At 41.5% G+C, this 15334-nt stretch overlaps 1 protein-coding gene across 19 annotated transcripts in view; it reads left to right on the top strand.

Moving 5' to 3' along the window:
- The window catches only part of FOXP1 (forkhead box P1), a 549153-nt gene that overhangs the window by 422802 nt on the left and 111017 nt on the right, over positions 1 to 15334 (top strand). For 17 of the 19 annotated variants that reach the window (XR_013834841.1, XM_079961999.1, XM_079962007.1 and 14 more), the window contains 2 exons: positions 5897 to 6034; positions 8492 to 8581. Coding sequence is in view for 18 of the 19 variants with exons in the window: in XM_079961999.1 (XP_079818125.1) it covers positions 5897 to 6034; positions 8492 to 8581 (228 nt within the window). In the remaining variant the exon portion in view is untranslated. The remainder of the gene's footprint in view (positions 1 to 5896; positions 6035 to 8491; positions 8582 to 15334) is intronic. The other 2 variants (XM_079961998.1, XM_079962001.1) reach the window with 1 other exon arrangement.

The following is a 15334-nucleotide window of genomic DNA, read 5'->3' on the forward strand; positions in this document are numbered from 1 at the left end:
TAGCAAATGTTTAATGGTCCTTTTCCTTCCGCTACTCCTTCTCCCCCCCCCACCTGCCTAAACTAAGGGTAGCTTTGCTTGATAGATTCCACTGTAGCACTCCTGTTAAAGTAGAAGATACTTAATTTATGCAAACTTTATATTTGTATGCAAATTAAATGAGTATGTATTATAGCTTCGGCAATTAGTAGGGGGCTTGGTATGCATGAGAATTGGCAGGTAGGATCAGGTTGCACCAAGGTTTCATATTTTAAACAAATACTAAATCTTCATGTTTCTTTCTTCCTTTCTGTCTGTCTTGCAGTTGGTAAAGAAGGGTTAACGTGGTGGGAAGCCCGAAATTATTTACCAAGTCAGGCGAATCTATTATGCTCAATTGTGTATGTCTGGTCAAACTCCTACTCTTGGTGAAATGCAATAAACAAAATGATAAAAAATAAAATGCTAATTGAATTGTAAAGAGCGTCTTTCTCTCTCTCCTCTTTTCTCTCCCCCTTTTTAATAGGAGGTTGTATTGTTGAGGAGAGAACAGTTATGCTAATGACTGACTACTTAGCTGGTTTTACATTAATATAATAAACAGTACCTGTCATAATGTTCTGTACAGTGTTATGGGCGAAAACAGGGAAGTCTTAAAAGTGAAATTCTCTTTTGCATAGTGAAACAGAATCATGGTTTCCACATGAATGGTTCCAGCACTCTCAAGTTTCTTTTTTCTTTTTAATTGTTTTTGTTTCGAAGACCTGAAATATTGTGTCAGAAATGTTCTATCCTGGGTGAGATACGGGTAATGTGATTTAGTGAAAACCTACACAGTACTGCAACAAAATGTTTTGAGCATCATTCTGAATGCTTCTTTCACACTGATTGTAATAATTACAAACCTGCATATGTATTAGTAGAGGGTAACCTTAATTCTGTAAACACTGCCCTTGCAAAGTTGGTACAGTTGAATTTTTCTTTTATTGGTCACACACAGTTGCTTATTTTACATACATTTCACGAAAATCAATTCTCATTCAGTCAAGAAATCAAGATGCCATTTGAAACACATTTCTTACTTTATTTTTGCAAGATTAATTGTGCATTGTTATAGTATTTTAGGATAAATCATCAAACTTGAAAAATATTTTCTTTTTAAAGTCAGGGAGTGATGACGATTTGTTCTTTAAATTGAAGAAAAATAAAATGGTAATTGATGTGTTTATGTTTATGGAAATTTGAACTGGCAAATTGAAGAGGTGAAATTTTAGATGATGGTTCATTTACATTTGTCAGTGGGAAAGTGCCACATCACTAGTAGTCTTACAATTGTTATCCTGAAGATGAACTCGGGTTAAATTTAAATTTAAGGCTACAGTAATGGAATATTTTCAGGGGGGAAGTGAAGTGGGCAAATATAGTGGATGGAAATCTCAAGAAACATGCAGGCATGGATTGGGAAAATAAACCTGGATCCAGCTGGTTTATTTAAAGGCATATTTGCTGTTGATGGTATTAGAATGTCAGCAGGTCTATACTAGTAGAATTATAATAGCTGAGCAGCAGCTGTATTTTTCATTCACTGCCAACTCTAAATGCAGCTGGGTACCTAACCACACCCTGTGAGTATCTGTCAACAGGGTTGCATGTAGTTTGCTAAATAAACCAAAGTCATTAAATAGGGCAATGAATTGAGGGTGGTTTTCTGGGGCAAAGCTAGCACACTAATGGTGCAAGATTTATTTGAAGTAAGTTCCATTGACACTTTCTCCCAAGTAAATGTGTACATGGTTGCAATCCGAACATCCACTTGGCTGTGTCTTAGCTCCTATTTATATTTCCACCTCCCTGAAGAAGTAAGCTAAATCTATTGCACTCATTTGGCTTTTTTCTGTGAAAGTGCATTTTATGATTGATAAAAGGCATAAAACACACTCAGTTTAATGTACATCACAATTAGTTTATTCCGGAGTACTCATAGTAAAGAAATGTTTGATCAGTAAATAGCTTGTGGATCGGTGCCTTTCAGCGGTGTTTTCAAGTGATGAGATCTCATTCTTCCTTTCTTTTAAAGTGGGCCTTATTTAAATTAGGATGTTTTCTAAGCATTTGCCATTTGCAAAAGGTATCTTCAAATTTCAGCCACCCGGGACTGAAGTCCTGTCACGTTAACATCAAGAGCAGACAGAGGTTTCTTATTTCACTCTGATGTAATGTGTGGTATACTGCATAGTCTCTAAAATAAGTACAGTTTTGACGGAATACACTCAAACAGGGACCAATAAATATTAGAGACTGTAGTTAAGAACTTACATGACTGTTTTAAATACTATTGATTTAAACCACTGGCTAGTTTTTATGAATCAAAGTGTAATTTCCAAGCTTTGACTATATTTCTCAGTGCTAGAGCACTCTCTCTTGTGTGCCTTTAGCAGCTTTCCAGACATTCAACACAGGATTAAATGATAGTAGTTACAATGATCAATAGGTTAAGACCGGTACAATCACTCTTGCTGCTAATGACCTCGGTAGTAATGGGTAATAAAGTGTGGGCTATAATAGCCTATCCCTGCTGCAGCAGCCCTTTAAAGCCTAGTATTACTAGGGACTAGTTACATGAAGAAGTTGGACAGGACATTCGAAGTTGAGAAGCTGAATAGCTATCCATAAATCTTTGGCTGTTGCCCACCCACACCACAATAGTTTCTGCTCCACTTGAACACATTTATTTAAAACTTTACCTATGCTACTGTCTCGAGTTCTTGAAGCAAGATTTGGGTTGAAGATTTCCCGGTTAATTCTGTATAATAAATGTTGATCCATGTTTGGCATTCAGTAGAAGAAATTGTTGAAGGTAAAAAATGTGGTTTTGGCTAAAAACAGCTATTGAAGAAAAAGGTTTCCCGGGAGAGAGTAGAGGAAGGCTAGAGTTAAGGACAGTGTCCAGTCTCCATATTTCGAGGTACCCTTGGGCCAAATACTCCCAACACCCTTCCTCCAAAAGTGGGACCGCCTCCTTGTGACTATCAATATAGGCACCTCCTTCCTGTTATCTTCCCTTGTCCTTCTGCACCGCTGCCCAAAAAGAGATGGAGACAAGAAAGGAGGAGGAGTGCCAATTTCTAGCTGCCTCAACCCAAACCCAAATGGCAGTCTTCCTCTCCCCATCCCTCCCCCAAACACGGGCCAGTTCCTATGTTCATCTATCCACCTGATCATGGTGCCACCTGATGTGAACTGCTTCACTCTGCTGCATGGCAAGGCCCGCCCTATGGTGGATAAGGAGGGCCAGGAGGCTCTGGGGGGCCGCATTCCAGTTCATGGCAGGCATGAAATACAAATTGGGGCTTTCATTGTTCACAGTTTAGTTTTTTAGCCCCTATGTTCCACCAGCTCTCAGTATAGCTTGATACTCTAAATCTCAGGGTTGTGGGTTCAAGTTCCATGTTGGGCAAAAGATTCCTGCATTATAGGAAATATTGGAAGATTCCTACATATTGGAAGGGACCCACAATTCTACGATTTGATGAAGGCAGATCATGGCTTATAGGTATTATCACAGTACAGCATTGTTTTACTGCCTTGGGGCAAAATTACATACGATTCTTCCACGCTGATACTGCATTTTTCACAGAACTGTAGAGTTGGAAGGGATCCCAAGGGTAAACTAGTGTTTGCCTTTCAGGATTTGCTACTGGTGTTTACCCTTCCGTGAGAGGGCTGTGCCTGTGGGAGTCTGGAATTAACTTCCCAGGGAATTATGCTGTAGCCAATATAAGTTCCAGCTATACTTCTGTAAGGCAGTGCCACACGCGAACTCATGGGAAGGCACACTCTTGTATTAAGGCACTAGCCTGGTCGCCGTAGACGACAAGGGATTCCATGCAGGCGAGTGAGCAGGCTGGCAGAATAGAGCTCCTCTGTGCTCAGCATCGAAACCAAACCAGCTGCTAGAGGTGGGGGGAAATGCTCTTTGATGTGCATCATGGAATGCAGTGAGCTGTTGCAGGAGGGTTAGAGCTCTTCCTCCCAGCCTTCCACAGGCTAGTAAACACTTCTGCAAGTTAGTAAATTTGTAGGTTTATCTGCAAGCCGGCGTAGATAACAATTGAGAAGGCTGTAGAGCAGAAGGACCCAACCGTTGGTCTAGTATTCACTAAGGCTTGCTTCACGGATAAATTCAAGTAACTCTTATTACGCTATGCTTGTTCAGATCTTTAGCCATATCAGTGCTACAAAGGAGCTGCTGTGTCTTGAACTGGGTTCTCAATTGCTTTGGGTTATCCTGACATGCAGCTCTGTGCAAATTCAGAATGGTAATGCTGCTGTGGTGTGGATTTCCAGTGTTAACGTTAATAGAAGTGTCAAAAGGTGTGTAAGTTTCTTTTGGCTCTTGCAAACAAGAACCGTCTCTGACACTTGTGTAAACCTACACAACAACATCACAGGGTGTTCACTATACATGAATCTGACCTTCAGGAACCATTTTTAGTTCATCAAAATTAGTGGTGCTGAGAAATCAGGACATCAGTGCATAATGACTGTGAAATTAGGAATGAGAATTTGCTATGCAAATGACAGGACAAATCATGTGAAAAAGTCAAGATAAACTGCATATTAAGACATTATGTTACATAAAATTAATACTGCGTCTCTTTCTTGCTTACTACTCCCCTGAATTTTTTTTTTAAATCCTTTTATCTCCGGATCAGCTATTGTCTGCTGGTTTTTTTTAAAGCGTGGTGCATAAAAATGTTCAAAACATGTTATTACCTTTTATTGTAATACATGAGATGACAGCAGATCCTTTTTAACAAACTATATCCTTTACCGCTTTTAGTTTTCTGCTGTCATGTGTTTCAGCTGAAACTAAAGAAAAGTAAGGTGCTTAAATATTACTATTCAAAGTCATGTGAGTTCTGTATCTTCCCCCCATCTTTCTCTCTCTTGCTTGCTCGCTCTCTTTTTTTTCTGGTGAGATTTCTAGCGAAATAGTCTTGTTGCATTACCGGAACTGACAAAATGGTTCTCATGTAGTCTGCAAATTAAACACAAGTGCAGTGATTATTTTGAATAGCTAAATTACATTCTAGAAAGCTTGCAGAATTCAAAGCATTGTCATTAGGTATCCGCTTGAATACAATTTGTGTAACCTTGGCCAAGACAGCCTGTCATTTTAATGTCAGTGTTTTATCTGAACAAGACATCATCCTTTCAGATACAGTGTACAGGTTCCTTGCAAAGATGCCCGTGCAGAAACGTGTTAACAGTTGCAAATATGAAATGCTATCAAGTTCATCACTGTAGCTGTTTGTCACTGAAATGTCATGGAAAGCGGCTTTTAATGGTATCTCACATAATACGAAAGAATTGAAGCCATCTGTATGCTGGGTGAATATGGAATGGTAGAGACATCACTGTAGGAACTCCACTGCTAAAATTGCTTGGGAACAAGGTGCGGTTTTTGATATTGCCGAGATGGCGTTCATTTGCTTCAAATCATTAAGTTCAGGCTCCCCAGTGGTTGCTTTTGAAGGGTCTTACTTATTAATTAATGCAAAAATTTGTTAGAATTGATGGCTGCCTCTAGAAGGTACACAAATGAATAGTTCAGTTTTCTCGGAAATTATTCCATTGCAAAATAACGCGCGGGGGGGGGGGCAGAGAAACATACCTAGAAGGTGTAATTAGTTAATGCTTTTTTATTATTATTTCTGTGAACTAAACAAGTCAGGATTAAATTATAACCAAGGTGTTGGGAAGTAAAAGATGCGTCACTTAAGTGAACCAGAGGAATGATCTTGAATGTTTGGAGTGAAAAGAGAAGTGCTTATTATCTTGAAAAACAACAACCCCAACCATGATGAACAACATATTGAGTTGCTTGTTTGTTTACACTTTCCTAATTCTTTAGGTTCCTGTGTCAGTGGCTATGATGACACCTCAAGTTATCACTCCTCAGCAAATGCAGCAGATCCTCCAGCAGCAAGTGCTAACTCCGCAGCAACTTCAGGTCCTGCTTCAGCAGCAGCAGGCACTCATGCTTCAGCAGGTAAACAGTTTGTTTCCTTTGCAGCCGTTCAGCTCAGCAACACTGCTATTGAAGGACTAGCCTCTTTGAGCTGCTTTAGAAGTAATGATTTTTTCCTCCAAAGCAGACAAACATCCTATGTGAATTGGGTAGACAGGCAGGCAGGCAGGTATAGACCACACACACACACACACACACACACACGAAAGGTTATACAAGAACAAAATTAGTTGGTCTCTAAGCTGCTACTGGGACGCGGGTGGCGCTGTGGGTTAAACCACAGAGCCTAGGACTTGCCGATCAGAAGGTCGGCGGTTGGCGGTTCGAATCCCCGCAACGTGGTGAGCTCCCGTTGCTCGGTCCCAACTCCTGCCAACCTAGCAGTTCGAAAGCACGTCAAATTGCAAGTAGATAAATAGGTACCACTCCGGTGGGAAGGTAAATGGCGTTTCCGTGCACTGCTCTGGTTCGCCAGAAGCGGCTTAGTCATGACCCGGAAGCTGTACACCGGCTCCCTCGGCCAATAAAGCGAGATGAGCTCTGCAACCCCAGAGTCGCTCACAACTGGACCTAATGGTCAGGGGTCCCCTTTACCCTTTTTAAGGTGCTACTGGACAATTTTTTTATACAGTGGTACCTCTAGTTGTGGACACGATCCGTTCTGGGGTGCCATTCGCACCCCAAAAAGTCCACAATTAGAGCGGCGCTTCTGTGCAAGCATGGAGCACGATAGAGCACTTCGGCACATGTGCGAAGCGTGCAGAACGCTTCTGCGTACGTGGCGAAACCTGGAAGTATACACTTGCGGGTTTGCCACGTTCGCAAGCCAAAAAGACGCAACATGAACCTAACGCAACACGAGGTATGACTGTATATTTCAACTGTGTCAGACCAACATGGCTACTTACCTGAACCTATACACACACACACATGTGTTCTTATAAGACAGTACATCTGTTGTGGCCCCTATGCCAATTGTAACTCTCTTCATACTTTGTCACATATGTGCTACATAATAGTTGCTGCTTTAGATGATGACTGAGCATATATCCATCTCTTCACTGCATTCTCAAAAATACAATACCGGGGACCAAAGATTCCACAATCTCCCAAAGCCTTTCTTCAAGGGAATATCAGAAATGCTTTCAGAATGGGATGTAGATTTTTCACCAGATTTTCCTAAGTTTTCAAATATATTATAATGGTTGCTTTTCACCTACATCTACCAAAAAGAACCTGCGCCATAACTAGTTAGAATAAACAAGAGGTCAAAGTACTCCCCCCCCCCCAGCTTACAGAGCATATAAGGAAGAACACTGGAAAAACAACTAGCAGGTGGTGCATTTAGGGAGCCAGTTGTTAAGAGAATAGAATGCAGTTATGGGAGACCTGGCTTCAAAACTCCACTCCACTGCAAAGCTTATTTGGTGTGTCAGCCTAACCTACTCATAGAATCAGAGAATTGTGGAGTTGGATGGGACCATGAGGGTCATCTAGTCCAATCCCCTGCAATGCAGGAACTTTTAAGATTTAATAGATTATACCGTGGGATAATTTTTTTTATAACCTCAGTGCAATTGCTGCCTGTCCGCTTTTACTATATTAGTGGTCATATTACTTGTGGTCATAACTCCCGTTAGTGGGTTACATCTAGCCGTGGCTCACGCATTGGCTTTCACGTATGTGGTGGTAAACAAGACAATTACGTCTAGGCACGTCATTTAAGAAGGCAACAGTGAAGTGTGTACAAACCCTTGCATGTCATGGAAACGCATGTTAAACTTTTGATGTATGCCATGAATTAATATCGTTCTCTCTCTGTGGGTTAGCGGAAATGCAAAAATGACTTTGAGGTTTACATATCTTAGTGAGCTATGCAGGGTTAATTCATTAATGGTGCAGCAATGCCAAAGTCCATTGCAAGTTGACCTTGTGCACTGTGCCTTAGTAATTCACTCTCTCTCTCTCTCACTCATTCATTGAATGGAACTTTCAAAAAAGCTATCTATCTGGGAGATTGGGCAAGGTGGGTGGAAGCAGGGAGCCTGTGCCTGTACCAAACAACGCTTAGTACAGTACAATGCAATGATGATTTAGAAAGCATGTATTGCTTCTAAATAAAGATTCACCAGGCTCTCCCAGCAAGGGCATTTTGGCTTTGTTGTTCCAACCAAAGGTCATTCCTTGCCTTATTTTAATTAGTTTGTGTAGAAAATGGTATGTTTTTCATCAGTTCATTTTGGAGATTACTTTTCAAACGATAATGCCAAGAATAGTCAGTGTGCACTGAATTTATTGTCGAGTTTCAAACTAAAGGTCAGACTGTTACAGATAAAAGGATGCTATTTTTCAAATCGCAGTTTGTGTGTTACACCAAAAGGGGACCCTGAATTGGCTCTCCTACTTTGTTTTACTTAACAGTCTCTTTCTCTCCCCCTCCCTCTCTGTTTCTCTCTCTCTCTCTCCTTTCCTTTGTAGCAGCAGCTTCAAGAATTTTATAAGAAACAACAGGAACAGTTGCAGCTACAACTTTTACAGCAACAACATGCCGGAAAACAGCCTAAAGAGGTACAACTAAAGCCCATTTTCCCTTGCAAACCACAGATCCCAAAAGAAAGTATAACAACTTTAGAACCATCATTTATCTTGTGAATGGTTGTGAAGTTGAGCTGAATGCACCGGGTCCCAGCTTTTAGGGTTAGACGTAAGAACCTGTATTCTCTTTGCTGCTGCTGCTTTAATTTGGCCCTCCCATTTTCTTCCTACGGTATGTTATAACAGCACATTATAGCTGTAATTTTTTCAGAAGAAGGAAACGTTTCTGGAAGTTACTACTTGAAAGATTGCACTAACAACTTGTGTTTCCAAAACGTAGCACAATGAAAATCTCTAGTGCTGTATTTGCTGGAGTCTTTGAGGTTGTGTACACATTTGCCCTGACCCAGCCTCCAGACGTACATCTCTCTAGATGAATGGAGAATTAATATGCATAAAGTGGTTCTGTGCTTATAATTCCCCAGTCCAGCAGCTAACACGGTGCACATGTAGACTGGTAAACAAAGCTGAAATCTTGCTATTCAGAAGAAGGAGCTGGAGGCTGGATTCAGTCTCCCCTTCGCTGCCAAACAGTTGATTGATGGATTCCAGCTTCTTTTACTACGCTACGTATGTGCTGCCCTGATTACTGCATCACACTTTGTTTGGATTGAGGCCATTGGTTGCAATCCAGATAGAACGGGGTATCCTGAGGGGATGTGTCACACATGACATTTTTCTTTTTCTGAACTGGGGACCAATCTCTGGGTAGCTTTGAGGATTTTTAAAGTTGGCTTGAAAAAGTTGTGCGCAAGTTCATGGGCTTGCCCTCACCACACCTGACCAGAACTATTGAATCTGGGCCCAGATACAAAGATGGCATATCTGTCCCCACAGGGTCAGATGTCAGGACTCAGCTTTGGATATTGTAAACCAGCCCTGTATTTAAACACCAGCCCTTGCAAGCCCAAAGTGACAAGGGATTTCATGCAGGCGAGTGCATAGAAATGCAACCCACGGCTGCAGGAGTGGTGGAGCACTTTGTGTCTTTTCTGGCAGCTCCATTCAGGCTAATATATCTATTTTTCAGGCTGGTAAATTTTGTGGACTTGCTTGGAAGGATTCTCTTAAACAAGCGGAGGAAGAGGAACTGCCACTCTTTCTATCCCCTTCCTTCCTTGTTCAGAATGTCCAAAGCAAATTCCAGGGTAGGGAAAAAAACATCTGGTGTGAAGCAGCCTTAAGACTCATTTAAATAATGGGAGATGGAAGCACAAAGCTCTGAAGCCCCATTCACTCACTAGGATTTAAGCACTTCTAACTAGTCTCTGATGTTGCATGCATTATCTTCTACCCCTTAACATAACAGCTGTGCTTGGCTATAAAACTGTGATTGTCAAACCATGTTTCAGGGTATTTTGTGGCACTTCTGAAGTTCATCAGGTGCTCTGCAGTGAGAAGATGAGTAATGAAGGTCAAGCTAGTGAAAGACAGTTTGTACCTAGAATCATAGAGTGGGGTGGGACCCTGAGGATCATCTAGTCCAGGCTTCCTCAACCTTGGCCCTCCAGATGTTTTGAGATGACAATTCCCATCATCCCTAACCACTGGTCCTGCTAGCTAGGGATCATGGGAGTTGTAGGCCAGAAACATCTGGAGGGCCAAGGTTGAGGAAGCCTGATCTAGTCCGACCCCCTGCAATGCAGGAATATGCAGCTGTCTCTTATGGGGATTGAACCTGCAACCTTGGCTTTATCAGCACCACACTCTAGCTGTGCACCCACAGATTACTGTTCTGTATGTGATCTAGGATGCAACATGCCTCTTGAGTACCAGTTGCTGGCAACAACAGAGGCCCTCATGTCCTTCTTATGGACTGTTTGGATGATGTGAGAAACAGTAATATAAGCCAGTTTCATTTGTGAACACTCTAGATCCTGCTCCATAATCATCTGCACATAGGTCCCATGACAAACCAGGGAGAAGTTCTTTGACAAAGGAGCTGATGACATGGAACGGTTCCCTGAAGGTACAGATTTAGGAAGTGCCAAGCCGAGCTTTGAGGTAGCTTGCTAATGGAGGTGAAACTTGGGTCTGGGAGGAATAGGTTTACCCTCTAAAGTACCCTGGTTAAAATAAACTTATCTCTCTCTCTCACACACACACACACACACGATAAAGACGGTTGAGGATTATACCATGCATAGCATGGACCAAAAATATAGTTAATGTTACATGAGCAAAAGCTATGATTGAAAATGATGGCTGAAAAATTGAATTGTTGGTACATTTATGAAATTGTGAAACTTGTGGGATACAGTGGGGGTACTCTTCCCTTCTACATCAGTTGTTACTGATAGTCGAATTGATGCTGCCATATGCCTTTCACAATTTGCAACTTTGCAAATTCTGCTGTATTTTATAAATTTTGCCTTGGTTTGTGTTTCTTCAAGACCATAAATTGCCATCTAGAAAATACATGGTGGGTTGTGGAAACTCTGTTGGTATTAAGGCGTCCCACCGCCTGCCCACTGCATGACTGCCTGTTGGATGCCTAGAATGTTGTGCCGTATTACACAATGCTCCCACACCTGAGTGTCAGCTGTGTGTCAGCATAGTAGTTGTGATTTATGCAAGCACACGTTACCAGATTGGTCCACACACTTTCTTGGCCTCCATCAAACCGCTCTCCCCTATTGTGGAAAGCAAAGTTTTAAGTCAAGTGTGAATTTTTACAGTCGCGTTATGAAAATAAGGGGGGGGGGGTTATAATGGGAAACGCTGACATGAACCTTAACTATAGCCCGTTAACGGGCGCCACTATAATAAAAAAGGGAACAGATTAAAAAATGTCTAAAATGTAAATCTAAAGGACTAACAGTAATTAAAATGGAAATGGCACAGGGAGGGAAGGCATGTAATTGTGAGATATCACTGTGCAGAATGCTCTCAGCTTTGTTTTGCTGGCTGTTTTTCTAATTCAGTAGGGCTTACTCATCAGTGGCAGTTCAATGCGCGTTAATGACTCTGGGATGCAGGCATCACTCTGGACAAAGAAATGATTATTGTGCGGTCAAAAGAAGTTCAAAGACAAGAAGGGAATTTCAGTTTTTCCCTTAGAGATCCACATTCAAGAGCATATAAATTAAGCCAAATGTTAAAAACCACAGTCTGAAAGCTGACTTCAAAGTCACAACTCTCTAATTAATGAACTGCGAGCTTCAGTTTGGACAAGTCGTGGTTTGATGCGCCCATAAATCAACATGACAGGTCTGTTTCACAGTCTCAGACAGTGCTTGTCATTGAGTCGCATCAGATGTAAACACAGCAAAAAAAAAAAAAAAAAGAGGGAATATGAAGGAGGTGCAATTGATCAACAGAATTGGTAAAAACCCACTTTTGAAGCACATTATGCATGATCACAGGAAATGGCTATAGCCTCAAGAGGCTTTCTCCTTCTGCTGTTGCTTTTTTGAATCAGATTTCTAACAACCTTCAAAAGGGAGAATAAGAATTATGGAGCTTCTCCCCTGTGGCTGCCAGGCAATAACCCCCTGTTGTTATTTTGTGCTTCTTTCTTTTCAAAGGCGTCAAATTTTAGTTTTTTAAAGATCTTTAACTCTATATTTGAAGACAAACAATAAAGGGCTGCCACTGTCATTCTTATCAGTTACCAGGGATTGTATTTTTTTCTTTCTGTTGCCACTTCTTATTAACCTCTTATTTGGTCTATTAGACATAGTTTTGAATGCAAGCCTGCATGCTGGGAGAACATGAAAGTTCAGATGAGCTCAGAGGGCAGATAAAGAAATTTGAAGGGGAAAGTTACACAGCAGAATGAACGATAAAAGTTAACTCTTCTAAATTGCTGTTGTCAGACAGGAGAGCGTCTCTGACACAAAGATGATGGCTTGGAGAAGAAGGAAAAATACTTTCTGTGTTAAAAAGGCAGGATGGAGGGTTGGACAATGTAATGGCATTTCAATATCTATCACAACTGATTTACTGTGGTCACACACCCGATATTGTGGTATCCAAAGTTACAATAAGAGAAATCTCCTTCCTATTTTAAAATTAGTATTACAACATTGATTTATGTAAGGAGAGCGAAGGGCACACACCCCTTGCTTTTAGCTGCTGTTTGCTGGGGGGGGGGGGAGAGGAAGCGCTTTTTTTTTTTTAATAACAAGATGGTTTTAGTGAGGAGTGCTTCAAGCAATGCAAAACCATCATAATGGTTTTTCACCGCCATCTTGTTAAGTGAAAGAGGAATTAAGTAAGCCATGTGCCTGTCTGTGCCCATGCATATGGCATGAGTGTGAATGCATGTGTTCAAAACTAAATAATCACATGAGAGAAATTGGTTATGGACTTAACCATTTTTAAATTTGGCTCAGTTGTGTTAATATGCTGCACTCTTCCTTGTTGTTAGCTCACAGTCCCATCCAAGCAGATCTGAAAGCAAGGGATCTATGACCTGTAACCAGTACATTCTATATGGTAGTGTGTTTTTTAAAAATTAAAAGTCTCTGGTTTTTTGCAAGTAAGAATTAAAGGGAGTTTTCCGGCAGGGTGGAGAGCATGTTTATAGCAGCATTTCCATTTGTTGCAGCCAGATCTCGAGCCTGTTAACTCCCTAGGTCCTATTCTCTCGTGTTTTGATTTTATTAAGCACCATCCCATTGAGTCTATCAAATAGACCTGGGGGAAATGATGATGGAAATGTTTCTAAATAAAGGTGGGAAACATCCCCCACCCGCCCGCCACCTACCCACCCAACCACCTTTTTTTCTTTTCTTCTCTTTTTTTGCATTCATGTTGAGCTAAGTAGATTGTTTTGATAAAAGGCTGTTTGTCCTCCAGTAGTTATGACAATTTATGTTAGGCAGTAGGGAGTAACCCAAGAAAGGAAAACAGACCTTTGACAGCAGCTTTAGGGAGGGGATCAAAAATGCAAGTTTTATCAGGATATTTCAGCATTTTAACAACTGACTACTGACCTGACAACAGGACTGCACCGAGACCTTTTTTGTATGCATTCAATTGTGAGAAGTAAACATGCTGCCTTGTATCCTGTGTTTGGTAACTGGGTGGGGAGCACAGTTTGGCAACGTGCATTGCTTTTAAGTTCTTTCTTGGACAATGGGCTTGTATACTTTTTTATCCTGGCTTTTTAAATGGAGAAATAGCTTTCATGAGCTTTTCCTGGAGGATAGCGCTGAAGACAACAGAACAGGCATCAGTCAACTTACATAAATAAAGCTGGTTTAAAATATTAACTTGCAATAAAGTGGCAAGTCCCTGACATGTCCAAAGCAGGGAGTGTTCTCATACTAAATCATCCTTTTTTACAGTATGATTTTTTCACAAGGATTAATATCTGAGGTGCTGAACAAATTATTAAACACTGGTTTAACTATCCTAGTGATTTATATTAATCCAATAACTTCAGGAAAAATCAGGAACAGTTGGATCATCTGGGGGCATGCTGGTTTAAAACTGAAATGCCCTCGACTTTTCAGCTTATTTACATGTTTGTTGTTCTGGCTGTAGATTTGGGTTTTTCAGACAGAAAATCAATTAACTTTCTCAGTGGGTAGAGTAATAGGCCTGAAATTGGTTGCTAATACAAAGTATGTGGAAGGCAATATTTCCCAAATCCCCGCAAAATAAGCCACTTACAGTGCAGTCCTGTTGATGTCTATTCAGAAGGAAGTCTCATTTAATTCAATAGGGTTTGCTCCCAGATAAGTGGGCCTTAGCAACTAACAGCACACACACACAAATAGTTCCTATCATTTTGACTACTCCTTGTCACCAGTGAACTCAACTGCCAGCAGTGAGACCTTTTGTGGATCCCAGGTGGGCTCAACCTTGCCCCTTCCCCACCCTCAATATGCCCCATTTGGGGCTTTCTGCTGCCAGGATAACTGCCAATGGGCTACCCATATGTTCTATAGCAGAGCTGAGTGAAGGGCCACCTCCACAGTGTGTTGTATGGGGAGTTTCAATGGCTCTGTTAGTCTAGTTGCTGTGGCATGCTTTAAATAGTTATTGGAAGCAATTCACCACCATCGGAATGTATCCAACTTCACTGTAGGTTGGTCTGCCTATATCAGGGCAAGGCAACCTAAGGTACTCCATACAACTTTGAACTTCCAAGTTCCATCAGCCTCAGCCAGCACTGCCAGTGATCAGTGGTGATGGGAGTTGTAGTCGAACAGCATCCAGAGGGCCACAGGTTCCCCATTCCTGGGTCCGTATAGAAAAATCAAGAAAGCAAGGGGTGTTTCTAGGTTATTAGCAGAAACATCAGGACAAGGCCATACCGTATTTTCCCGTCTATAAGACGCCCCTATGTATAAGATGCCCCCATTTGGGGGGACTCAGATTTAAGAAAATGTGGGAAGATGGCCCCATAATTTTTGACACTATTTTTTAGGGGGGGAAACCTTATCTTAGACACAGAAAAATACGGTAGATTATGAGAGGAGCAGGGAAATCTGCAAGGTGATAGTACAGTGGTACCTCCGGTTGTGCACGGGATCTGTTCCGGAGCTCCGGTCAGATCTTGAGGAATTCGCAACCGGAGGTGCCACTTCTGTGCATGCGCATGGCGCGGTAGAGCGCTTTTGCGCATGCTCGTGGCACATAGAGCGCTTCTGCGCATGACCGCATGTCGAAACTTCCGGGTTTGCTGCGTTCGCATCCTGAACGATTCGCAACCAGAGGTATGCGTATCCAGAGGTATTACTGTATTTCCCTTTCTCCACACCCAGCTCCTCT

Source organism: Podarcis cretensis (assembly GCF_951804945.1).
Source record: "Podarcis cretensis genome assembly, chromosome: 2".
NCBI lineage: Eukaryota > Metazoa > Chordata > Lepidosauria > Squamata > Lacertidae > Podarcis > Podarcis cretensis.